This window comes from Caenorhabditis elegans, chromosome I (assembly GCF_000002985.6).
Source record: "Caenorhabditis elegans chromosome I".
NCBI lineage: Eukaryota > Metazoa > Nematoda > Chromadorea > Rhabditida > Rhabditidae > Caenorhabditis > Caenorhabditis elegans.
The window spans coordinates 1,301,900-1,329,481 of record NC_003279.8 but is presented as its reverse complement, the minus strand read 5'-3'; the positions used below and the strand labels follow the sequence as shown (position 1 = coordinate 1,329,481).

The 27,582-nt window shown below is 35.9% G+C and overlaps 1 protein-coding gene and 1 non-coding gene across 5 annotated transcripts; one reads left to right on the top strand and one right to left on the bottom strand.

Moving 5' to 3' along the window:
• Positions 1-838: 838 nt before the first annotated feature.
• dapk-1 lies at positions 839-23,920 on the bottom strand (the record flags this gene model as incomplete). 4 transcript variants are annotated; one of them, NM_058439.6, is made up of 13 exons in its annotated part: positions 839-1,594; positions 2,873-3,409; positions 4,472-4,903; positions 5,752-6,203; positions 7,151-7,700; positions 8,859-9,134; positions 9,245-9,442; positions 16,545-16,643; positions 18,192-18,493; positions 19,880-20,376; positions 21,284-21,622; positions 22,329-22,553; positions 23,801-23,920. In NM_058439.6, 13 exons carry the CDS (start codon positions 23,905-23,907, stop codon positions 1,331-1,333), a joined length of 4,278 nt encoding a protein of 1,425 aa, NP_490840.2. The 4 variants fall into 4 exon arrangements, with proteins under 4 accessions (NP_490840.2, NP_001293415.1, NP_001293416.1 ...); NM_001306486.3 differs by lacking the exons at positions 22,329-22,553; positions 23,801-23,920 and having other exon boundaries at positions 1,331-1,594; positions 21,284-21,471; NM_001306487.3 differs by lacking the exons at positions 19,880-20,376; positions 21,284-21,622; positions 22,329-22,553; positions 23,801-23,920 and having other exon boundaries at positions 1,331-1,594; positions 18,192-18,473.
• K12C11.8 lies at positions 21,858-22,002 on the top strand. Its single transcript, NR_049949.1, has one exon. It is a non-coding gene; the product is annotated as an Unclassified non-coding RNA K12C11.8 (non-coding RNA).
• Positions 23,921-27,582: the final 3,662 nt, after the last annotated feature.

The window sequence follows — 27,582 nt, the reverse complement described above, 5'->3', positions numbered from 1 at the left end:
ATCACGATTTCAATCGTAATAAATACAATACAATACAATACAATAAAGGTGGCGATGTGAAGAATCTGCAGAAAAATTTTGAGCTGATCAAGGCTATTGAGATGATGAAAGCAGACGCGAGCAAGCCGGTGACTTCCGTCAATGCTCCACCAAAATGCAAAGATCATCCTTATTATCTCGCGGAGTTCGTTTGTGTCGTAAGTTGAATTTTTATTTTATTTTTAATTCGGAGACTTTTATTGAAATTCGATTAAATAATTTGTCCTTTTTTTTGAAATTTTTACGAGAAAAATTGTGCAAAAAATGTGCAAAAAATGTGCCAAAAATGTGCAATGAATGTGCAATAAATGTGCAAAAATTGTGCATTTTTTATACATATTTTTTATTTTAACTTTTTCGAAAATTTACCAACTTTTTCCAACTAATAGTAAAAAGTATACCCATTTTGTGGGTGGCACCTCTTACCATAAATTGCCCATTTTTGCCACTTTTCAATAGTTTTTGACGGGTTAAACCTAAATTTTCTGAATTCAGCATACACGAATTACCCGTTTTCAACAAAATTAGACAACTTTTTATTTTTGCCCAATATGTTTTTTCAGCCATCTAATGATTGTCCTTTTTTTAAGCAAAAAAAAAGTTTTCCTGTAAACGTACAAAACCATTAGAAATTGACAAAGGGCAACTTTTTAGGGTTCGGAGATCAATTTTGAGTCCTCTAACTTCAAAATTAACCATTTTAGAGGAGTTTCAACATTGTGAATTTTTGCCATAAATTGCTCATTTTTGCCACTTTTTAATAGTTTTTGCCTAGTAGTTTTTGCTGCTTTTTTTTGTAATTTATTTATTTCAGAAACAAAAAAAAAGCTAATCCTAATTCATAAATATACAGAAAAAATTATCGATCGGCAAATGGAGGATTATGCTTATTTCGTTCAGTTTTTAGTGACACGGACCGGTAATCAACTGGGAATTTCTTATTATACGTTCGCGGTGAAAAGTACTATTTTATCGTTTTTTTAGGGGAAAATCGTAAAAACCAATAATCGAAAAATTATCGATTTTCTGAAAACATCAATTTGATTATCGATTTTTAGCTATTTTGCAGGAAAATCGATGAAAGAAAATTTAAAAAAAATTTAAATATCGATTTTTCGGTTTTTCTTCGGAAAATTGATAAAGCACCATCTATACGAACGCATAATAATTTCAAAAAAAGGGGGAATAAATGTCGAAAAGTGGTAAGAAATCAACCCGTTTTGGCTTAGAACACACAAAATCACAAAAGTATAAGACTCGGGAGCAGGAAAAAAATTCAAAAAAAAAACATTCAAATATTGATTGGATTGTGCTCACTGGAGCTGTGACACGACGAGACGACACCGCTGTCGTTGGTCTCCAACAGGAATTGATCTTCGAGCGGCGCGAACACGTACAGTGGGACTGTGCGGTAGAGCGCGTCTCGCGCATCGCACCGCCCGAGTTCCACGAGAATTCTGCACAGGTTACCGACGCTGGCTTGCTCCGGATGGTGGATGGCCCACTCGTTGAGCAATTGATCGGTACGGGATAGGGATTGACCGGTTGAATCGACCTGGAATGATGGGAATTTATCGATTTAAAAAAATCGATTATTTTATAAATATCGGTTTTTATAAATTAATTTCAATAATCAGTCAATTTTTCGGAAAAAATATTTTTTTGAAAAATTTTCGGTTTTTGCGGAGTATCGGTTTTTATAAACAATTGTTTTCAAACGTACGTTCCAGAATTTCCCAAAAAAAAATCAAGAAATGTTTGAAAACTTCTAGAAAATTTTAAACAACTCCAAAACGTTTCAGAAATTAAAAAAAAACCTTAAAAATTCTACACACTTTTAGAAAACTCCAGAAAATTTCAAAAAGCTCAGGGAAGTTTTCGAAAATTTTCTGAAAATTCTAGAAAAGTCTAGAGATTTTTAAATTACTCCAAAACATTCTAAAAATTTTCTAAAGCTCTGGAAAGTTTTTAAGGACGTCTAAAAATTCTAGACCATCCTATAAACTTTCAAATGTGTTTTAAAAAATTCCAAAAAGTAGAAAAAAGAGATTTTCAAAATAAATAACACATATTTGAAAACTTCCAAAAAAATTTCCTAATATTTTGAGAAGCTTAAAAATGCTCTAAACACGTTCAAAAAGCTCTAAAAAATTCAAAAAATTTCCAGAAATTCTGAGAAACTCTGGAATGCTCCAAAAATTCAACAAAACAGTTTCAGAAATTTTCTACAAATTGTAGAAATTATAGAGAGTCTCAACATACTTCAAAATATTCAAAAACTTCCAGAAAATTTCCTAATATTCTGAGAAGCTCAGAAAAGTTCTGAAAAATTCTAGGAAATTCCTGGAAACTTCCAATTATTCTAAGAAACTCTGAAAATCTCTTAAAACTTTTGAAAACTTCTCGAAAATTTCATAAAATTTTCAGAAATTCTGAGAAGCTCTGGAAAGCTCCAAAACAGTAAAAAAATTCCAGAAATTTTCTACAAATTGCAAAATGTTCTGGGATGTTCACATTAATTGGAGAATTTTAAAAAAACCTAGCGATTTTCGAAATATTTTGAAGATATTCGAAAACTTCCAAAAAATTTCTGATTATTCTGAGAAGCTCAGAAAAGCTCTGAAAAATTTTGGAAAATTTTAGGAAATTCCTGGAGACCTTCAATTATTCTGAGAAGCTCTTAGAAACTCTTAAGACTTTTTAGAAATTCTCGAAAATTCCAGAAGATTTCCAGAAATTCTGAGAAGCTCTGAAATGCTCCAAAAAAAATTGTGAACAATTCTATGATATTCTAGAAGTGTGAAGAAAATCTGAAACTACATAATAAACTCACATCTGGCACTTGATCAGTCAACTGAAGCTTGACCGCCAGAATCGACCAGTCTCTTCCCATTGCATGAGGTGGATCGAGAAGACACGCTAGCTCACACCGACTCGCCATCTGAAGATCAGCAACACCCACGTCTATACCAAGTGTGAGGTGTCGGGCGACATCCCGTGATCCGAAGCATACAACATCCGTGAACAACTCCTCCTCGTCTTGGGTCCCCTTCACTGATAACGATTCTCGTTGCTGCATCTCCATCATGGATTCCGGTGGGAACAGTGCTGGATGCTCACGATGTTCTTTCAGATGCTTCGGTGAGATGAAATGTCGCTCCAAACTGATTCCAGGCCCAACTTCTGCTGCGGCATGTTCCACTAGATTAATCAAATCTTCCATGAAATAGAACATGGAGGTTGCTGACTCGGAAGGCCCGCGAGCCCGAATTTCAACTGCATCACCGACCATTCGAATGACTGCTTCACGATCCTGGGATACAAGTTTTGAACATTCAGACCATTGGTGCAGTTGGGTGTCTTTTGCAGGCTGGAAAAATTAAAAAAATTAAAAATTTTCTAGAATCTTAAAAAGTTTCTAAAGTTTTTTTTTGCAACTTCCTTTAAATTTCTGAATTGTTTCTACAACGTTGTATTAATTTATTAAAATATTTGGGCTTTTTTTGGATTTCCTAGAAAATTTCTGGAATTTTCCAGATTTTCGAATAATTTTAAAAATTTCGAAGCACATTCTGCAAAATCCAAATATATTTAGAGGACTCAAAATTAATCTCCAAACACTAAAAAGTGTCCTTTTTCAATTATTAATGGTTTTGTACAATTTCAAAAAATTATTTTTTCGCTCAAAAAAAAGGACAGTCATTAGATGGCTGAAAAAAATTGGGCAAAAATAAAAAATTGCCTAAATTTCTTGAAAACGGGTAATTCATATATGCTGCATTTAGGAAATCTAGGTTTAACCCATCAAAAACTATAAAAAAGTGGCAAAAATGGACAACTTTTTTAATATATCACAATTTTGAAAAAAATTTTTGCCCAAAAAAAAGGCCAGTCATTAGATCGCTGAAAAAAACGTTTGGAAAAAATGAAAAGTTGTCCAAATTTGTTGGAAACATATAATTCATATAGGCTGAACTATTAAAAAGTGGCAAAATTGAACAATTTAATGTAAAAATTCACAAAAAAAAATTCACAATTTTGAAACTCCTCTAAAATTGTTGGTTTTGTAGTAGGAGGACACAAAATTGTTCTACCAAAATTTCCGAAAATTGGAAAATTTATATGAAAATTTCAAACAAGATTCAAAATTTCTTGGATTTTTCTAAAAGTTTCTAGGCCATTCGACGAGTTTCAAAAAATGTTTAAAAAAAAACTTCCAGCTTATCAAATGAATTTCTAAATCTTTCGCAATTTTCTAGGACTCTCTGGAAGTTTCTGGAATTTTCTAGAGCTTTCCAGAGTGTTCCAAAACCCTAGGATTTTTCTAAAAAATTTTAGAGGTGCTTCGACTGTAGTAAAGATTTTTTTTCACAATTTTCTAGGATTTTTTTCAAAAAAAGTATTCTGGAATTTTTTAGGAACTGCTTCCAACCTGATAATCATTGATACTCCTTCTCAAAGCCACTTGAATCCTTGGGAACGTGCTATGCAGACTTCTCTCCATACCCCTCATCGGAAGGATCCTTACCCCACCGTACACCGTATCCCTTTCCTTTTCCTTTAACGAATAGGGCCTCCAAATCGAGTCAGGCGCCTCTGTCTGAATGAAAACTGGAAACTCGTGAGCTCCGGTGCGAGCATCTGGAGCACAGAGCTGAAGGACCTCCAAAATTGTCATTAGATCCGATTGTTCGGGGATTTCTGGGAAGATCTTTGCCAGGGAGCTTGTATGGTACGAGCCGTTTGGACTGGCTTTCGAGAGGAACTCCGCGCTGAGCAGTTGGCCGAGAATGTGGGTTCCGAACCATTCGGCGTTGAGCACCACGTAGTCAGCATCGCAGAGATCGTTCCGGAGGTAGACAAGCTGAACATTTGGAAATCAATATGAATATTGGGTTGAAAATTTTCTAGAAGTTTCCACGTGGCGTCAAGCTGTCCCATTGTCGCATTTTTTTGGGCAAAAAATTCCCGCGTTTTTTGTAGATCAAACCATAATGGGACAGCCTGGCTCACACATGAAAATGTAGTTCAGTTTTAGAGATAAAAAGTGCTTTTAACAACAACAAAAAAATAAATAAAAATAATCTGTTAAGTTTGTCGATTCACGTGTTGTTAAGCTGTCCCATTACGGTTTGATCTACAAAAAATGCGGGAATTTTTGCACAGAAAAATGCGACGTCAGCACATTCTTAACCATGCGAAATTAGTTGAGAACCCTGCTTCTCAACTCCCGCATTTTTTGTATGTAGATCTACGTAGATCAAACCGAAATGGGGCACTCTGACACCACGCGAGTTTCTAGAAAAATTCCAAAAACATTCTAGAATTTTCAAAAAAGATCAAATATTGTTTGACCTAACTATTTCCAAAAATTCTAAAAATTTGGTAAAAAATTGCACATTTTCAGGCATTTATCGTAATTTATCTTAAATCACGTTTCCGGAAGCCAACATCTTTAACGAGGCCACGCCCATTTATTGGCTTTTTACAGAATGCGTGACCTGTTCAGTATTCCAACTCCCGGAGAAGCGAGTTTTCAGAAAAAAAAAATCCAAAATCCGGGCCTCCTAGGTAATGTTCACGAAAACTCGGCTGTGACCTTTTTTCACAATTTTGGAACAACCATTAAGTGGGCGGGGCTTAGTCCGATTAAAAAACTATTTTTAGGCTCCGCCCTTTTTTTGTACTGATTTTTTTGTTGTTTCTCCTCACCTCTCCAATCAACTGCAATTGCTGCACAATCTGCCGGCAATGTGCATCCCCAGTCAGCGGATTAATCTCATTCCGTACCAGCTGTATAAAGTCGGGCCATGTGATCACGGGGAAGTTTGCATGCTTCTTTCGCACCAAGTTCAAATGATTCACGACCGTATCCAGAATAGCCAGCGGTTTCAGAAGTTTCGCGAGAATGTTAGTTCGGCACTTTGCCAGCTCCATTTTCAGCGTCTTCATTCCGATGCAAGACGGGTTCGTCGCATCGAGAAGGATCAGTCGGTGATCCATGTCGAAATGGGTCTCGAAGCGAAGGCGTACTGTGTTTAGCATTGCTTCAATGTCGGATGACACGTATTCTCCTTCCTGGTTCATTTGAGGAAAGAGGGATGACGTCGCATGGGTTCCGACGATGATTACTTTGGAGCGACGGGAGGAGAAGCCACAGTGACCTGGAAATATACATTTATTTTATTGATTTCGGTAAAAATCTAAAATATGGATGTGGTTAGGGCTATAAATCCGCCGGCGCAAAGTTCATATGCCGGCGGCACTCCTCAACCAAGTATGCGCCGGCGCCGGCGGCGGCGCAACCCAAGTTACGACAACGCCGGCGCACGGCGCCGAGGTTGACACAGCGCGCCGCCAAATCTCGGACCTTTTGCGACATCTAGGTTTGGCCTAAGAAACGATACCGTAAAAATTTCGTTTTTATTTATTATGAGAAAATCGATAGTTTTAAAAAGTTTTGGAAATAATCGATAATGTTTCAATTCAGGGGGGCAAACGATTTTTTCCGGCAAATTGGCAAATCGGCAATTTTCCGGAATTAAAATTTCCGGCAAACCGGCAAACTGGCAAACTGTCGATTTGCCGAATTTGTCAGAAAAACGGCAATTTGCCGAAAATTTTCGAAAGTAAGCAAATTCCATGAAAATATGTAGAAAAAACGGGAAAAAATTCAAAAAGGCACAGTTTTAAATGTTTCTGTCTTATAAAAAATCCATCTATACATTTCCGGCAAATCTGATATTCGGCAAACGACAAATCGGTAATTTGTCGAAAATGAAAACTTCCGGGAAACGTCAAACCGGCAATTTGCCTGAAATGAAAATTTCCGGCAAATCGGCAAACCGGCAAATTGCCGATTTGCCGAATTTGTCGACAAATCAAATTGCCGAAGGGCGATTGCCGCCCACCACTGTTTCAATTATCGATTTTTTGCAGAATGCCAAAAAACGTGTAAATATTTTTCACAAAAAATGGAAAAAATCGATTTTTTTAAAGGGTTTTTCTTTTAAACAATATCTTTTTTTTTAAATCGATAAATCAAAAATTATCGATTGTAGTAACTAAAAGAGCCGATTAAAAAACTTGGTTATTTTAGACAAAAACTCACCAATTGGCTCAAACGGCGTGACTCTTCCCTTCAAAAAGTTCATCCAATACAAGATCTGCTTATATTGAACTTCTGTCGGATCACTTGTCCTATACAAAATGAGATGAATACAATCGGCATTGCCCACAAAATGATCATAACACGTGTGCATTGGCTCATAACCTCCAAACTCCCAAACCGAGAACTCTCCGCACCCATTAATGTTCACCGTCTGCACATCAATTCCCCTCGTATACTGAGAGTGCGGTGGAGCGTACTTGCTACCGGCGGCCGCCGCCAGGTCAAACGACGAGTTGTTGTTGGACTCGCTGACGAATGAGCCATTTGTTGAGTGGATTCCATCGTCTTTCATCGAACTCGACGGGCTGTAGTGATCGCTGATTCGTCGGGTAACTGATTCCAGGAAAGATGAGATTCCACGTGACGAGTGAAGTGTCTGTACAAGGCGGGTCTTTCCAGATTGGGAGTGCCCGAGGAGCTTGAGCTTGATGCGGCGGAGAGAGGTGTCCAGTGGGTAGAGTTGGGAGATGTACTCCTCTCGGATTTCTTGCTGAAAAATGAAAAATTGAACATTTTTCAGTATTCACGTGGTGTCAGAGTGTCCCATTTTGGCCTGATCTGCATAGATCTACAAAAAGTGCGGGAGAAGAGACGCAGAGTTCTCAACAGATGCCGCATTTTTTTGGGCAAAAAATTCCCGCATTTTTTGTAGATCAAACCGTAATGGTACAGCATGGCACCATGTGAGTCAGTTTTAGATATGAAAAGTGCTTTTAACAACAAAAAAATTGAATACAAAAAATCTATACAGTTACTGCCAAAATTAAGCAATCGATCCTTAAACGGGGTTTTTCGGCAGAGAAGGACGAGGCTGAGAGCTTTTTTGCTGATTCTTTTTGCATTTAGCATTCTAAATATTCATCTACGTCCCATTTAGAAAGCTCTAAATAAAAGTTGAACAACGTCGTACGCTTGTAAACTCCGCCAGCTTCTGCGGAACAAAAATGTCCAAGGATCGATTGATAAATTTTGAGAGTAAGTTTGTCGATTCACGTGGTGTCTGACTGTCTCATTACAGTTTGATCTACAAAAAATGCGGGAATATTTTTCCTGAAAATTTGTGACGTCAGCACGCTCTTAACCATGCGCGTCTCAACTCCCGCATTTTTCGAAGATCAAGCCGAAATAAGACATTCTGACTCCACGTGCCGATTATCGATTTTTTCGGAAAACGCAGGAAAATCGTCCAATGTTCGGGGAAAGTAACATCCATTTTTTTCGAAAAAAAAAACAAATAGTGAAGAAATTATCGATTTTTTGACAAATTTGCGGAAAAAATTGATCAATCAGCGATCCACATGGGGAGTGGTCAACGTCGCTGATTGGCTGCTGAGCACACAAATAATGTTAGCCACGCCCTTTGTGCATTGCCACGTGGTGTCAAAGTGTCTCATTTCGGTTTGATCTACAAAAAAAGCGGGAGAAGAGACGCAGAGTTTCAACTGATTTCGCATGGTTAAGAACGTGCTGATGTCAAATTGTTTTGGGCGAAAAATTCCCGCATTTTTCTGTAGATCAAACCGTAATGGGACAGCCTGCCTGGCACCACGTGCATTGCTAATTGGTGGGTGCCGATCAATGCGCGCGACATCTACCGGGTTCTCTTATTATGGGCAAAAAATCCGCTCATTTTAGCCCCAGAACTCACCGACTTCACCATTTTCAACAAGGAATGTGCCTCCAATCTTTCGGCGGCCACTGCAACAAGTTCAGCCGTCAGACCATCATCGCCTCTCAAAGTGACATCCGCCCGAGCCAGAAGTAGAACCCTTATAATATCCACGTGTCCGTAATGTGCAGCCAAGTGAAGTGCGGTCTTCTTGTTTGCATTCACCGAATCAACTGTTACGGCGCAGTGGCATAAGGTCTGGACTGCTTGGAGCAGTCCGTGTTTGGAGGCTATGTGAAGAGCTGTGTCGCCGTGCTGGAATGAGGGCATTTGTTTTGTTTAAAAGTGTATTTTATGGAATTGCATCTAATTCTTCTTTGGTATCTCAAGCGGTCATTTTTTGATATTTTCTCGACTAGACTTACATGATCTGCATGATTAATATCACAACCATTTGTTATCAAAATACTCGCAATATCCACATTTCCATTCTCCAAAGCAATAATCAAAGCGGTCTTGCCGTCCTGCTCAACAGCATCAATCGGAGAGTTGGCATCGAGAAGCGCCTGGACACAATCCACGTGTCCCCGGGCAGCTGCCACGTGAAGAGGAGTTTCTTCGCGCTGAAAGTAGTCAGGTTGAATAGGAGAATTAAAATATATTAATTATCACAAATTCCCTTATCAACTTTAGTTATTTTTTAAATCCTGTGTGCAAATTCGCACTACTGAAAGGTGAAAGAAAACCTGTCACATGGGCGAACGTTAGTTTATTACAAATGTTCAGAATGGCCCATAATTATGTACATACCATTCTGAATTATAAAACTACGTAATCTTTACCAGAGTGGAAAAACTGTAAAATAACGCTAGCTTATAACATATACACCAGGGCTCTGCGGCAACCGAGATTTCCACGTGGTGCCAGGATGTCCCATTACGGTTTGATCTACAAAAAATGCGGGAATTTTTTGCCCAAAGAAATGTGACGTCAGCACGTTCTTAACCATACGAAATCAGTTGAGAACTCTGCGTTTCTTCTCCCGCATTTTTTGTAGATCTACGTAGATCAAGCCGAAACGAGACACTCTGACACCACGTGATTGCCGAACCCTAAAAATTTCGGCAACTTTTCGGCAACCGGCAACCAGGTTTCAAAGTTTTGGCGTTGGTCAAACATTTAGTTTTGTTGAAATTATATTTTTGAGCGGTTTGGAAAAAATTATGGTCGTTTTTTTTTCAATCACAGTAAAATTTTGGCATTTTTCAGGCTTTCTGAATGCTTTTTTTTGAGCTAAAAAATGTTTGACATTGATATCGGCAGTTGCCGAAAGTGCCGAACGCTGAAAACTTTGGCAACCTGCAAAAAAATTAAAATTTGAATTCCCGCCAAAATGTTTTCAAAAAAATTAAAATTTGAATTCCCGCCAAAATGTTTTCAAAAAAATTAAAATTTGAATTCCCGCCAAAATGTTTTCAAAAAAATTAAAATTTGAATTCCCGCCAAAATGTTTTCAAAAAAATTAAAATTTGAATTCCCGCCAAAATGTTTTCAAAAAAATTAAAATTTGAATTCCCGCCAAAATGTTTTCAAAAAATTAAAATTTGAATTCCCGCCAAAATGTTTTCAAAAAAATTAAAATTTGAATTCCCGCCAAAATGCTTTCAAAAAAATTAAAATTTGAATTCCCGCCAAAATGCTTTCAAAAAAATTAAAATTTGAATTCCCACCAAAATGCTTTCAAAAAAATTAAAATTTGAATTCCCGCTAAAATAATTTCAAAAAAATTAAAATTTGAATTCCCGCCAAAATATTTTCAAAACAATTAAAATTTGAATTCCCGCCAAAATATTTTCAAAAAAATTAAAATTTGAATTCCCGCCAAAATGCTTTCAAAAAAATTAAAATTTGAATTCCCGCTAAAATGTTTTCAAAAAAATTAAAATTTGAATTCCCGCTAAAATGTTTTCAAAAAAATTAAAATTTGAATTCCCGCCAAAATATTTTCAAAAAAATTAAAATTTGAATTCCCGCCAAAATGCTTTCAAAAAAATTAAAATTTGAATTCCCGCTAAAATGTTTTCAAAAAAATTAAAATTTGAATTCCCGCTAAAATATTTTCAAAAAAATTAAAATTTGAATTCCCGCCAAAATGTTTTCAAAAAAATTAAAATTTGAATTCCCGCCAAAATGTTTTCAAAAAAATTAAAATTTGAATTCCCGCCAAAATGCTTTCAAAAAAATTAAAATTTGAATTCCCGCTAAAATGTTTTCAAAAAAATTAAAATTTGAATTCCCGCCAAAATGTTTTCAAAAAAATTAAAATTTGAATTCCCGCCAAAATGTTTTCAAAAAAATTAAAATTTGAATTCCCGCTAAAATATTTTCAAAAAATTAAAATTTGAATTCCCGCCAAAATGTTTTCAAAAAAATTAAAGTTTGAATTCCCGCCAAAATGTTTTCAAAACAATTAAAATTTGAATTCCCGCCAAAATGTTTTCAAAAAAATTAAAATTTGAATTCCCGTCAAAATGTTTTCAAAAAAATTAAAATTTGAATTCCCGCTAAAATGTTTTCAAAAAAATTAAAGTTTGAATTCCCGCCAAAATGTTTTCAAAAAAATTAAAGTTTGAATTCCCGCCAAAATATTTTCAAAACAATTAAAATTTGAATTCCCGCTAAAATATTTTCAAAAAAATTAAAATTTGAATTCCCGCTAAAATGTTTTCAAAAAAATTAAAGTTTGAATTCCCGCCAAAATATTTTCAAAACAATTAAAATTTGAATTCCCGCCAAAATGTTTTCAAAAAAATTAAAATTTGAATTCCCGTCAAAATGTTTTCAAAAAAATTAAAATTTGAATTCCCGCTAAAATGTTTTCAAAAAAATTAAAGTTTGAATTCCCGCCAAAATGTTTTCAAAAAAATTAAAGTTTGAATTCCCGCCAAAATATTTTCAAAACAATTAAAATTTGAATTCCCGCCAAAATGTTTTCAAAAAAATTAAAATTTGAATTCCCGTCAAAATGTTTTCAAAAAAATTAAAATTTGAATTCCCGCTAAAATGTTTTCAAAAAAATTAAAGTTTGAATTCCCGCCAAAATGTTTTCAAAAAAATTAAAGTTTGAATTCCCGCCAAAATATTTTCAAAACAATTAAAATTTGAATTCCCGCTAAAATGCTTTCAAAAAAATCTAAACTTTTCAAGCCAAACTTCTCAAGTTTTTTTCAGCAGAATGATCATTCGCTGAATTTGTTTTAAAACAGATTTCAAAAAGGTAATTCAAGTCTCAAATCCCCCGTTTTTTCCAAGATTCTCAATTTACCAGGTAAACAACCGCCACTTGATGGATTATTGAAAAGAGGATTACACAAGGATTATCGTATGGTATATATTCCCTACTCATGTATAGAGAGATAAGTTCAGATATGTTCGACTACTGTAAACGGGGATTAGGTTTGGGGAGCAGGATTCCGGCTCACCGCACACTCGCACAAGTCCGGATGCGTTTCGGAAATGTCGTTGAGCAGCTGAATGAACGCTGTCGTCGAGGAGTACGCAGGCACGCTGCCAAGTTTCGAGTATCGATCCTGTCCAGGGTAGACGAAATCCGCGGCTCTCGGCCTGGGACTTTCAAATAAGTAGCTTGCAGATGGGTTGGTGAGTGGGTCGGAGAGGTAGGAGGAGAGCACGGAGCCTGGCATCACTACAATTGTGTTATCCGTGTCAGATTGATCAGAATCCTCATCATATTGATCATCGAAGCTAGTCTGGGTATTTGAGCTTGCTTGGCAGAGATTCAGCTTCTTAAAGTCCAAACTCTTCGTCACTGGAAGACCTTCTTCCTCCTCCTCCTCCTCCTCCTCTTCAGAATCATCGTCTTCTTCAGAATCCGAGGGGAATCTGTCTCTCTGCTCAACAAATTCTTTAAGAGCTGACTCGGTTGTCTGATTCCTGGCAGATTCTCTAGCGCTCATTTCACGATACATAAGACTGGGAAAGCCTAGAAAAAGGGTAGTTTGGGAGAGAAGGAAGGTAAGAAAAAAGGGAGAAAGAACAAAAAATACATAATACAACTTTTAAGAGTCTTAAAATATTTGTATTAGGGTCCTATTATGATTCTGATTTTGCACAAATCTAGTGATATTACAAAAAGTATTAAAATCCTGAACTTTTACAAAAATTTATAAATTTTTGCGCAAAAAATGATGCAGAGAGAATTTTTGTTTGAATTTGATCCAAAAAATTTATGCTAGCTTAAATAATTATTAAAGTAATACTGATACCAGGAACTTGAAAATAATTAATTAGGCTTAGGCATAGGCTTAGGCTTAGGCTTAGGCTTAGTCTCATGCTTAGGCTTTGGCTCAGGCCTAGGCTGAGGATCAGGCTTAAGCTTGGGCTTAAACTTAGGCTTAAGCGTAGGCTTATGCTTGGGCTTAGGCTCAGTCTTAGGCTTAGGCTTAAGCTTCGGCTTAGGCTTTGGCTCAGGCGTAGGCTGAGGATCAGGCTTAGGCTTATGCTCAGGCCCAGGTCTAGGCTTAGGCTTAGGCGTTGACTTAGGCTCAGGATTAGGTTTAGGCTTAGACTTTTTAAAAAAGGATTAAAATGTGTTTAATTTTCAGTGCATTAATTTAAATGAGACAAGCTCTAACTTTAAGCTAGAGCTATTGAATTCAAGTAATATGTAATTTAAATTTTTTGACCACGTGAGTATGAGCTAAAAAACTAATAGATGATATCAGGAAGATCTAGTGCAAAAACTTTAATGATGATTTGAAACACATGTTATTTTTAAACTGAATCACTTTTACAAATCCTAAAGTTCATAATCAGGCGTTGAAACTAATAAAGATGCCTAATTGAAATACTAAAAGTGTATTCTCAAGAAAAATGGGAAGAAGGCAGAAAATGAACGGGAAAACGACATGAAGAAGCAGTAGTTAAAAGCGAATGGGACACACACACACACATACACGCGCGCAAGAGAGAGAGAAAGTGTCAGAGAGGAAAAAGTAGCAGAGAGACAGATATATGTATTATGAATGTGGATGCACCTGTCACCTGTGTGAGAGGCACAGATGGCTATGTAAAGGTGGGTGGAGCCGTTTAGCTTGAGCGGCGGTGGTGGATTAAAATTGCTAGGATGAAGTAAGGCTTGGATGAAGTAACAATTGGCTGGTTGCCAAGAGGGGTGCATGAGAAAAGAAAAGAGCAGGAAGATGTAGTGGTAGTTGGGCTGAACTAGTATGTTTGAAGGAATAAAAACCAAAAATCAATTCACTTGAAGGGAAAATTGGTGTGCTTCATGCATATTTCACGAGAACATATGGAGCTGAACGAATGATTTGAAATTAACATTTGAATTAGGGGTGAGCTGCAAACGATTTTTTTCGCCAATTCTGCAATTTGACAAAACGGCAAATTGCCGGAATTTAAATTTTCGGCAAACCGAAGAATCGGAAAATTGGCGATTTGCCGAAAATTTTCGGCAAATTATGAGTTTCCGCATATTTTTTTGGAAATTTCAGAATTTCAATTTCAAATGACAAAATTAAACGCATCCTATGAATATTCCTATATCTATTTTGAAAAGTAGGCAACTTTTATGAAAATATGTAGGAAAAACAAAAAAATTCAAAAAGGCACAGTTTTAAGTGTTTCCGTCTTATAAAAAATCCCTCTAAACATTTCCGGCATATCTGATACCCAGTGAACCGCAAATTGGCAAACCGAAAAGTTGCCGGAATTTAAAATTTCCGGCAAATCGGCAAAACCGGCAATTTGCCGAACGGCAATTGCCGCCCACCCCTGGTTTGAATATTGTGGCAAAAAATGTTTTGGAAAATTTTTGTAAAATATTTTTAGAGAAAACTAAAATTTGAATTTGAATTTGGCGCCGAATTTTTCGTTGTTAGAAAATCTGAGATTTGAAATTTTTTAGAAATAGAATTAGAATTTTTGCGCCTAATTTCGACAATTTTATTTTAAATTTAGCGCCAAAATTTTTTGGAAAAATTTTATCTGAAGATTATAATTTAACGGTAAGTTTTTTGAACAACTCGGCACGTGGCGCCAGGCTGTCCCATTACGGTTTGATCTACAAAAAATGCGGGAATTTTTTGCCCAAAAAATGTAACGTTAGCACGTTCTTAACCATACGAAATCAGTTGAGAACTCTGCGTCTTTTCTCCCGCATTTTTTGAAGATCATCGTAGATCAAGCCGAAATGAGACAATCTGACACTAAGTGACTTAAAAAACCATTTACATTTCAAATTTTCGGGCAAAATATGTGAAAAATTAAAGTTTTTTGGAAAATTTGAATTTGGAATTTTGCGCCAAAAAGTGAAACAAAAAATCAACATTTGAATTTTCCAGGAAATATTTTTGCATTATAGAATTTGGTTTTCGCGCCAAGTTTTAAAAATAATTTGAAATTATAAAAATAGTGCGAATATCAGAAATAATCAATTGATGGCCGCGAAAAAAAAATCTCGGCCACCGATTTTTTGTTGACGGTCACGGCCATTCTAAAATTTTAGCACTTCAAGAGCTAAACAAGAAGGAAGATTAAGCTTTTTATGAACCACGAATCAACTGATAATCACTAAAATGTCCGTTTGACGTAACGTCTGGCTAGCGGAAGTTGCAGTTCTAATATCCGATTTCATAAGTTTATTTTTAGAATTTTCTGAGCAAATTTTTTGGCAAAAAAATACTTTTCAAGTACGAAAATCCATAGAAACCCCAATTTAAAAGAAAAATGAGCAAAAATTTCGAAATCCTCTCTGCTTCATTACTTATTCATCGAAATTTCGCTTGTGAGCCCTTGCTCTCCGAGTTATGAGAGACGAGAGATTGCTCCCAGTGGAGGATGACAGAGAAAAAAAGAGCAGAAAGCAATTTGTCAACAATTTTTGACAGATATCCGGTTGTATTGGAGCACGAAGTATGACAAATTGCATTTTTAGTATCGAAGGGGTGAGGGATGTAGGTTATGTGGTACGTAGCCGTGAAAAAAAAATGAAAAAATCGGTGGCCGAATTTTTGAATTTTTCTAGGCCATGATGTAATAGCAAAAGGCGTCAAAGTCGAAAAAAAATTGGTGGCCTAACTTTTGCAATAATTCTAGGCCACTATGCGAATAGTAAGGGTTATTGTCTACAACAAGGGGAGAAAAAAATATTGGTGGCTTAACTTTTGCAATAATTCTAGGCCACGAAATGGAGGACTAGTCAATATATTGCGTGGCTGACTTGTTTGTGGCCATGGTACAAACATTTTGACCGAGTACTCTGTTTTCTAGGCCATGACACAAACGACACAGTAATGTAAACAAATTGGTGGTCGCGAAAAATAAAAAATTCGGCCACCGATTTTTTTTTCAAGTTTACGTGGAGACGATACAAAAATGTGGGCAAAAGCAATAGCTAAAGAAATTGGTGGCCTAACTTTTGGAAAAGAAAAAATTCGGCCACCAATTTTTCAAAGTTTGGCCGCATAACTTAGAGGAAAAAGTTTGTGGCCGAGTTTTTTCCGTATCCCGGCCACCTAACAAATGCCGATATATTCACTAGAAATCAATCCCCCTCCCGAATCCAATTATAAATGTATTACACCTTCCTACCCCACTCAACTTCATATCCCCATCCCGATACACTTTCACTTTTATGTGTTCACTGACACACACCTCTCCGAAAAAAAAAATGACCCGTGGACTTACAATATTTCGTAAATGTAACGGCGGAGCGAGGCACACGAGAAGCGGCACGATTCGGGGATTTATGCTGTCGGCGGCCAAATGGAGTACTGTATCTCCACTCTGAAAATATATCAAAATTTAGAGAAAAAATCTCCTAGAGCCAAGAAATGGGCGGAGCTTATTTGGAAAATTGTACCCTAAAATTTTTGGTTAGACCACGCCCATTTCTTGACTTATCATTAAATTCTGTAATGTGTCATTTGTGCAGTGACACCGCATAAACTTTGCCGAAGCCAAGAAATGGGCGGGGCTTTATTACTCTACATTTTTCAGACGCAAGTTTCGAGAAATCAAACTTTCACGGGGTTCTGGCCTTCCTCATCAATTTTTTTTTCGCGCTCCATTGACAATCGCCTGCCGGAGAACGCGTGGGATAGTGTCGTGTACTCCACACGGACAAACACATTCAGTTTTACAACTAAAATCAAGCCGCGACGCGACACGCAACGCGCCGTAAATCTACCCCAGATATGACCGAGCCAAAGTGGCCTAGTTCGGCAAAAAAACTCTTCCATTTAAATTTATGAGGGAAGCCAGAAATCCGTGAATTTTCAATAATCAATTTCTTTTCGAATTTGTGGCAGCGGAATTTAACATTTAAAATCCTTGTATCAACCCCGCCCATTTCTTGGTTTACCATCAACTTTTGCCGTCGTGCTGTAAAGAATTTTTAAGCCAAAAAGCCAAGAAATGGGCGGTGGTTCTTTTTTTTTTTAATTTCGAGGCAAAATTCGGGAAAATTCAATTTCTAGGAAATTCCGCCAAAACTGGAGGGGCGCTCACGGTCAACCATTTTGTGGGCGGAGCTTAGATATTTCGGGCAAATTTAAAGAAAATTAATAGGACAAGCTAGGTGGAACCCTATCGCAAAAATTAGGTTCACACTTGAAACTACTGTGAAAACAAAAAAAAAACAAATTTTAGGCTTTTGCACAAATGGGCGTAATGTTTTCACAAGTACTCATTTTCTCAGAGAAAATTTTACACGATACGACAATTTTGTGGGCGGAGCTTCTCATTTTTTGGTAGTTTCCATTTAAAAAAAACCACGCCCCCAAATTGGGCGGTGCGCCGGAAGGGACCTTGGTTTTTACCGCCTAAAAATTGCTGGATCCCCAACAGAAATTTTAGTGGGCGGAGCCTAATTTCCTAATTTTTCGGAAGGATTTGTGAAAAAAATCCGAAAAATATGAAACGCGGGGAAAAACTCAAAAAAGGCACAGTTTTTAGTGTTTCCGTCTTATAAAAAATCCCTCTAAACATTTCCGGCATATCTGATACCCAGTGAACCGCAAATTGGCAAACCGAAAAGTTGCCGGAATTTAAAATTTCCGGCAAATCAGCAAAACCGGCAATTTGCCGAACGGCAATTGCCGCCCACCCTTGATTTGAATATCGCGGCAAAAAATGTTTTGGAAAATTTTTGAAAATTATTTTTAGTGAAAAGTAAAATTTTAATTTGGCGCCGAATTTTTCGTTGTTAGAAAATCTGAGATTTGAAATTTTTTAGAAATAGAATTAGAATTTTTGCGCCTAATTTCGACAATTTTATTTTAAATTTAGCGCCAAAAAAAAAAAAACATTTCTTGGCTCACTACAAAAACCTACCGCATTTGGTAAATCCAAGCGAGGTCTCAACTGCAACAGCAGCCTAACCACCCTTGTATCAGCCGATTCTACGGCACAATGTAATGCAGTCTCTCCCGTCTTATTGATCGAATCCACGTCGATTTTTTCGTTTGCCACGTAGCCGGCTACTGTATGCTGAGCAAAGCGGCATGCCACGTGTAGAGGGGTGTCACCATTGTCATCTCGTGCACAAATGTTGCCACCTTTCATGTGAAAGTAGTTGAACACTTCAGCATGACCATATTTCGCTGCACAATGCATTGCGGTGGCTCCGTTTGGCTCTGGAATTTTGGAAACTTTAGATTATTTTTTTTTGGTGTGGGGAGAACTGTTTTTCTAGTCCAAGTTTCCCAGCAAAATGCCAAAAAAAAAATTCCCAGGTTCCCAGTTCCACGGAGTTCAATTCCCGGGAATTTTGATTTTCGTGGATGGGAATACTCGGACTTTTCAATTTTAAATTCAAACACGTAATAGACTGTCACATTACGGTTTGATCTACAAAAAATGCGGGAAATTTTTCGGCCAGAAAAATGCGACGTCAGCACGTTCTTAACAATGCGAAATCAGTCTAAAATCCCGCAATTCTTGTAGATCTAAGTAGATCAAACCGAAATGGGACACTCTGGCACCATGTGGCATTGTAAATTTTGTGTTTTTTAATGCGGAAATTTACATAAAAATATTAAATTTCGGGTTTCAAATCTACGGAATGTAGATTCCCGGGACTAAAATGACGAAGTATTTTCTGTTTGATTTTGCAAAAATCGTGAAAAGCTGGGATAAACTCTACTTTTTACAGTAAAAAAATATAAAAGTCTCGGGTTTCCAAATCCGCAGAATTGAAATTCCAGGTATTCTGGTTCCCGTAGATTGAAATACTCGGAGTTTTTAGTTCGAATTTTTTGTAAATAACGCAAGAAATTATGTTTTTGTGAAAATTTACAGAAAACTCTAGAAAACACCAGCAAATCTCCAGGTTCCGTGGAATCCACGGAATCCAAATTCCCGGAATCGAAATCCCCAGAATTCGATTTCCGCGGATCCCAAAATTCGTAGTTTTCGCTGAAATTTCTGCAGAAAACGATCTACGTGGAATACAACTTTTACAATTAAAAAAAGTTCCGGGTTTTCAAAATGCTCAGTTCCATGGAAAATAATTTTTGGGGATTGTAAAACGTGAGAATTTTTATCGGAAAATTTTGAGATTTCTATAAGAAAATCTATGTGAAAATCCGCTTTTTACATTAAAAAGTGGAAAAAACTCAAATTTTGAAAAAAAAATCCGCGAAATTTCAACTCTATGGAAAATAGCTTCCGGGGATCGAGAAACTCGGGATTTTTTTTCAAAATTCTGCTGCTTGCCGCTGCAAACTAACGTAAAATTCCACCTTTTACAGTATCCAAATCCGCGGAATATAAATTCCTAGAATAATATTTCCGTGGATCGAAAAACGTGAGAATTTGTATTTAAAGGTCGAAATTCTGCTTTTCACAGTAAAAACTGGAAAAAAAACCCCACAAAAATTCAACTCTATGACAAATAGTTTCAGGGGATCGAAAAATTCGGATTTTTTTTTCGAAATTTCTATGAAAGACTTTTTTCGAGTTTTCAAATCTGCGGAAACATAATTCCGGGGAAATTAGATTTCGGAGAATTAAAAACCAACCAGAAAACGAAGATTTCAGCGATTTCCTAGTCGCATTCGGCAGAAGCTTATGTAGAGCCGACAACTTATGCAGAGCCCGAAGATTTCCTTCCTCCGCACATATCAGAGTACAACTCGCCACCATATCCTCCTCATCAAACCGCCCATCTCCGATCCGTCTAGAACTCTTCGAAGCTTTCAACAAAACCATCACCAACTCCACACATCTCTTCCATCTTTGCCGCGTCTTGAACGATTGAATATGTGATATTGTGATACAGGACGCTTTACGAATATCGATCGCATTTCCTTCGGGCCCTCGGATCCACGGATGTTGGAGACACTCTTCTACGGTGGCACGTTGATCTACGTCACGGACGAAGAGACGGTAGATGAAGTCTTTCGCGTGTTTCGATGTGTTTTTGAAGTAACGATCAGAGAAATGATAGCGAACTCGGGTGATGTTGGAGAAGGTCTCGTCGCGATTGTCACCGAGGAACGGGGAACCACCGGATAACCTGGAAAGCAACTTTTAGCAGCCGACACCTATTCGGGCATTTTTGGAAATTTACCGCATTTTTTCAACTTTCAGTTTTTATCGGTTTATATCTCGATAGCCTTTGACTTTATCAAAAATGGTCCACTAACAAAATATGTATTACCTATTATTCTATAATTTTGTAGTTGAATATTTTTTGATATCATTGAATATGACTGAAATACGAGCTTCTAAACTTCTAAACTATTTTTGAACATGGTGCATCGACAGGGCCTACCGCACGTCACGTTGTTATCCACTTTTAGTTTTTTTCAATGATTTTTTCATTTTTTCAAATAAGTAAAATTCTAAAACTAGAAATGCTATCGGAAAATTTTTAACTGGTAAAGTATAGCCCGTGATGAGGTCTATATGTTTTTACATGTTTGAATAATTCACTGAAATCATGGCAGGTAATAAAGCAGCCGACATCTTGTGAGTACATTTTTAATAATGATTACTAAGACGACTGAAACTTAAAATTTATCTAGATCGCCTTTGACTTTATCAAAAAAGTGGCCCACTAACAAAATATGTTTACCTATTATTCTATATTTTTGTCGTTGAATATCTTTTGATATTATTAAAATTGGCAGAGATACGAGCTTCTAAACTATTTTTGCACATGTGCATCAACAGGGCCTACCGCATTAAGCTTTGAGAGCTCATATCTCGGTAGTCAGTTGACTTGTAAGAAAATTATTAATGTCAAAATATTCTGTATTTGTTTTTTTTATAAGTTTGTAGTTAAAAAGTTTTCAATCCCTTCGAAATTGGCCGAGATAGGAGCTGCTAAACATGAACTAAATATTTTTTGATTTTTTTTATAATTCCTAATTGATTAGAGATATAGTCAAAGTTGGGTGACACTAGCTATCTAAACTTACAAAATATATGTCACAACTCCCACGGCCCACATATCAGTCGCCGGTGACAAGGCTTCATAGTTGACAACCTCTGGAGCCACGAACTCTGGCGTTCCGACCATATCCTTTACCACTGCTCCCGGCTCAATTTCTCTTGACAACCCGAAATCGATGATTTTGATCTGCGAATCGCCGCGTTGTTTTAACATGACATTTTCTGGTTTTATATCCAAATGAACGATATGGAGGGAGTGAAGGTGTCGTACGGCAAGAAGGATTTGCTTGATAAACGCTGCTGCTTCAACTTCATCAAGGCATTCTTTTGCACAGACGTGGTCGAATAGTTCGCCGCCGGATACTCTGAAATTTTTTATGATTAGAACCATATTAAAACCTTAGAATACATTTTTCAAAAAATTGAAAAGTAATTTCTAAGTCAGCCTCTACTTTAATAACTCACACCTCGGAGTCAATGCACCATGTTTTTGAAAGCGTATAACTCAGCGTATGTTGGAGATATCAAAACATGTTTAACTATAGTGTTATACAATTTTGTGTGAGCAATATTTTGTTAATTGAGTAATTTTTGATAACGTCGAAACTAACGTAGATACGAGCTGCCAAACATTAAGTAGAAATACAAAAAAATAGATTACTTTAGCAGCTCATAACTCGGGTTGTTTTAAAGATATCAAAAAAATTTCAACTACAAAATTGTAGAAATTTAGGTAATAAACACGTTATTAGTTGATAAGTTTTTGATATATCCAAAAAAATGAGGTATAAGCTATTAAAGTGTAGAAACACGTCGATGCACCATGTTCCACTTTTCTCATTGACTTTTGGCAGCGTACACTTTGCTTTATATACGATATGCTAATAAGTGTTTCACTACAACATTTTTGAGAAATATGTGATAAACATTTTTTTAACAATCAATTTGTGCTAAATTTAAGAAGAACCGAGTTATGAGCCGCCAAAGTTGAGCAAAAATTAAAACACATTTATTGAAACATTTTCTCAACTAATTTTTAAAACTTAAATCTTAAACCTTTCAAAAACTCACAACTCAAGAACAATGATAACATCACTGGCAGTTTCATAAACTGCATGAAGCTCCACCACATTCGAATTTCCACGAATCTTCTGTAGCACTCGAACTTCTCTTTCGATATTCTGCCTAGTGACTCCACGACGAGATGTTGCGTATCGCCGCTTTTTGATAAACTTTGCTGCATATTTTTCACCGGTTTTTCGATCTCGGACCCGTCGGACTACCGCGAATTGTCCGCTGCAAAAATAAACTGGGTGAGCGTGGGTGTTGATTCAAAGAGCAACATTTTAGAAAGCTAGGTCGTCGCCGACTTCTAAAATTTGAGAGACTGACACGTGGTCTCAGAGTGTCTCACTTCGGCCTGATCTACGTAGATCTACAAAAAATGCGGAAAAAATCGAAAATTCCGGGGATTTAGATTCCGTGGATTTTGTACTAGGAATCCACGGAATCTAGGAGATTTTTTTACTTGAGAAAGTTTTCTGTAAATTTTCACAAAAACAGCATTTCTCACGTTATGTACACAAAATTCGAACTGAAAACTCCGAGAATCTCGATCTACGGAAACCAGAATACCTGAAATTTGAATTCCGCGTATTTGGAAACCCGAGACTTTCATATTTTTTACTGTAAAAAGTAGAGTTTATCCCAGCTTTTCACTATTTTTTGTAAAAATCAAACAGAAAATACTTCTCAATTTTAATCCCGGGAATCTACATTCCGTAGATTTGAAACCCGAAATGTCATATTTTTATGCAAATTTCCGCATTAAAAACACACAAAATTTACAATGCCACAAGGTGCCAGAGTGTCCCATTTCGGCTTAATCTACGTAGATCTACAAAATTGCGGGATTTTAGACTGATTTCGTATGGTTAAGAATGTGCTGACGTCACATTTTTTTGGGCACAAAATTCCCGCATTTTTTGTAGATCAAACCGTGATGGGACAGCCTGACACCACGTGCCAAGTTGTTCAGAAAAGTTGACGTGAAATTCAAATTTTCAGATTAAAATTTTCCAAAAAAATTTTGGCACTAGATTTAAAATAAAATTTTCGAATTTTACCGCTAAATTCAATGTATTGTTTTTGAAATTTTTTCACGAAAAAATTTCTTCGAAAATTTTGGCGCCAAATTTCAAATCTCAGATTTTCCAAAAACAAAAAATTCGGCGCCTAATTCAAATTCAAATTCGAAACATTTTTTGGGCGAAACATTTCCCGCATTTTTTTGTAGATCAAACCGTGTACTGGCACAGCAAATACATCAAATCTTACGCGCAAATTTTTAACCACTTAATGTCCCTTCATTTCCTGAGAGAAGAACGGGAGAATTAAACACATTCACATTCTTTGTCTCTGCTTCCTTGCAATAAACAAAGGGGCAATGTTGTAAAGAATGAAGCGGAATGTTGTTATATTGCAACTAATTTCGCATTTGGATCCGGGTGAACAGGCAGAAAATGAAACAACAAAAAACGAACCTTCCAAGTTCTGTTTCAATTTCGTAGACATCTTCGAACGGCGTATCGTCAAAGTGTACGGTTGAAGAAGAAGTAGAAGTTGCAGAGCTATTGACGTCATCTGACATTTTGACGCATTTACTGAAAGCCTATCTTGTTTTAAATATCGTTTTTAAAGTTTTCAAAGCAAAAAATTATAAAATGTAAGGTGAAAATGACGAAAAATGAATGCAAAAGAAAAGACAGACATGTGGAGGAATGCGGGAGGAAATGAGTCTAGTTGATGGAAGAAGAAGAGGGAATTGGATCAGCTGAGAGAGAATGTTAATGGTGTGGAGATTTAGAAGAGTGGAAAAGAAAATACATAAAGAATAAATATAATATTAAAGTTTTGATCAATAAAAGGCATTGAGATCTGCAGGGTGTTGAACCATAAGGGCAAAATCACGTAGTCACAGGCTGTCCCATTTTTGGTTTGATCTACAAAAAATGCGGGAATTTTTTGCTCAAAAAAATGTGACGTCACTCAGCACGTCTTTAACTATGCAAAATCAGTTGATAAATTCCCGCATTTTTTGTAGATCTAGGTAGATCAAACCGAAATGGGACACTCTGGCACCACGTGGTATTGTAAATTTTGTGTGTTTTAATTTCACAATAGAAAATAACAAAATCTCGGGGTTTCAAATCTACGGAATATAAATTCCCGGGACTAAAATTGCAAAGTATTTTCTGTTTGATTTCGCAAAAAACGTGAAAAGCTGGGATAAACTCTACTTTTTACTGTAAAAAGTATAAAAGTCTCTGGTTTCCAAATCCGCGGAATTAAAATTCCAGGTATTCTGGTTTCCGTGGATCGAGATACTCGGAGTTTTTAGTTCTAATTTTTTGTAAATAACATAACGTAATGTTGTTTTTGTGAAAATTTACAGAAAACTCTAGGAAACACCAAGAAATCTCCTGGTTCTACGGAATCCAAATTCCCGGAATTTAAATCCCCGGAATTTCGATTTCTGTGGATCCTAAAATTCGTAGTTTTCGCTGAAATTTTTACTGTTAAAAAAAGTTTTCCGGGTTTTCAAAATTCTCAGTTCCATGGAAAATTATTTATATAAAATATTATAAATCTCAGTAGATCAGACTTCAAAACACCAAACCCTACGCGCAAGTTTGAAGAAGAGAAATTGATTTTAGAGTCGCTCTTTCAGAAGCTTCAAATGATAAAGTGTGAAGTCATCAGACATCAGAGAGTGTATCGTAACAATCATATCATTCTCTCAAAAACCAGTACAATAAATTTGCTGTGGCGCGCGCCGAAAAAAAAGAAATAAAGGAAAAAAAACAGATAGAGGAAGAAAAAGAAGTAGAAGAATAAAGAGGCATAAAATAATGCTTGACGCCTTTTCGGCAACTCGGCGGCAATGACATGATAGTAGTAATAATAATAATAATAATAATAGTAGGGGGAAAAAGTTTGTGTAATATGTTTTGAAATGATGACACTGCTGGAGATACGGACAAGAAATGATTGACTGACTGGTGGGGGGAGAGCAAAGAAGAAAAAGAAGCATTTTGCACACGAGATGATATTTTCGACAATTCCCGGGGACCCCCCGGGGGTATCATTGCTATTTTTGGAGAAAAAATTCTAGAAAAAAACAGGTTTTTTTCGGAGGAAAAATCTTTATTTTTTTAGAAACCGTAGCCATTATTTGATTTTTAGTTTTAAAAATCGATAATTTCCGGAAACTTCAAAATATCCGATTTATCGAATATTTTGGACGTACGTACATACTCTACTCTATTTATTTATTCAAAAGTTACAGATTTTTCACTAAATTGCTTGTCAATTTTTGGAAAAAATTTAGAAGTTAAATATCGATTTTCCGAAAAATTTAACTAATTGACTTTTCGAATTTTCGAATTATTGATTCTTTAAACTCTACACGGGTTTCAGGCTTCCCAAATTGAAATGGAAGAGTTTTTGCCGAACTAGGCCATTTTGGCTCGGCCATATTTGGGGTAGATTTACGGCGTGTTGCGTGTCGCGTCGCGGCTCGATTTTAGTTGTGAAACTAAATTTATTTGTCCGTGTGGAGTACACGACACTTTCCCACGCGTTGTCCGGCAGGTTGTTAATGGAGCGCGAAAAATTCAATGAGAACCCCGTGAAAGTTACAGATTTTTCACTAAATTGTTTGTCAATGTTTGGAAAAAATTTAAAAGTTATTGATTTTCAGTTAGTAGTTTTCCTAAATTATCGATTTTCGGAAAAATTTAACTTTATTGATTCTTTAAAATCTATTAAAAAATATTGCCATTTTGAAATATTTTGAATTTAATAGTTTTCCGGAAGAACTGTTTGATCGATTTTCAAACTAAGAAAAATTAAAACTTCTTTGAACCTATTGTTTATTGAAAGATCAAAACCGAGAATTTAAATTTCAGAAAATAAATATAGAGTTTTATCAAATTCTACTTTTTTTTTAAATTCAAAATGTTATTTTCTCATAAAATCGATACAATTTAAGCTTGAACATTTTTCGAAAAAGTCTAAAATGGGGGAAAAAAGAAGAAGATATCACACAAAAGGACGATGGTGACAAAATGAATGATAAGCGCGCGCATCTTTTGTCCCCATGATTAAGCTTATCAAAACGAATGTTTGAATTTAATAAAATCAAATTAATTTCTATTTCCATTTCGATTTCCATATCCGTCAAGCAAAGAGTGAAAATATAATTAGAATTAATTGAAAAAAAGTCAGAAGTCCTATTGGAAAAGTTATCAAACATGATGCATCAACCGGAAAAATCTCACTCAACTTTGACAACTTATATCTCGGCTCAACTTGGCTTAACCAAAAAATTGCCAACTAAGAAAATGTTTAATATATCTTTTTCTTTTTTTATGTAGTTAACATTTCTTGATATCTCTAAAATAAACCAAGATCTGAGCTAGCGGAGTAAAAGTGCATAAAGTGCAAAACAATTTTATTTAAATTGTTCCATCGGAGAGGCCAATTGGAAATTTCAAAAAACTTAAAGTTGTAGAGTAGTGCATGGTTATCAGGGCTGGGACCAAAAAAAAATTTTGGACCAAAAAACAAAAAATTGAAGTTTTTGAAAAACAAAAAAACCCAAAAAAAAAAAAAAAAAAAAAAACCAACAAAAAAAAACCAAAAAATTTGTTATGCTTAACTATAAGGTGATTTTTAATGGGTTTATTCAAGTAATGTTGCAAAATGTATTAAAATACATTATGACGTCAGAACTGTGCTAAAATACATGTTTTAATGTATTTTAATACAGAATAGTCTCGAGTCGAGACTAGACACGGTAAACTTTTTTTTGGATTTTTTGGTCCCAAAAAAACAAAAAAACCAAAAAATCGATTTTCCGTCAAAATACCAAAAAAACCAAAAAACAAAAAAAAACCAATTTCTTTTTTTTTCCAAAAAAAAATTAAAAATTTTTTTTTAAAACTATTTTTTATTTTTTATTTTTCAAAAATTATTTTACATATTTTTTGGGTCATTTTGCTAATTATATTTAAACATATTTTGCCACAATCATAAAAAAAGTTTTGGTTAAAGTTGCCAAATTTTCCAAAAAAAAGTTGGATTTTTGAGGGATTTTGAATTATTTTTTTCCACTTAAAAAAAAAATAATAGGGTATTTTGTGTGATTTTTTAAGGCTTTAACTATAAGTCATGCTTAAAATACTATGTCATGGCCAAAAATTCCAAATTCACAACCCAAGATTGTTCAAATTTTTTGGGCAAAGTTTAGTTAAATTGCCGA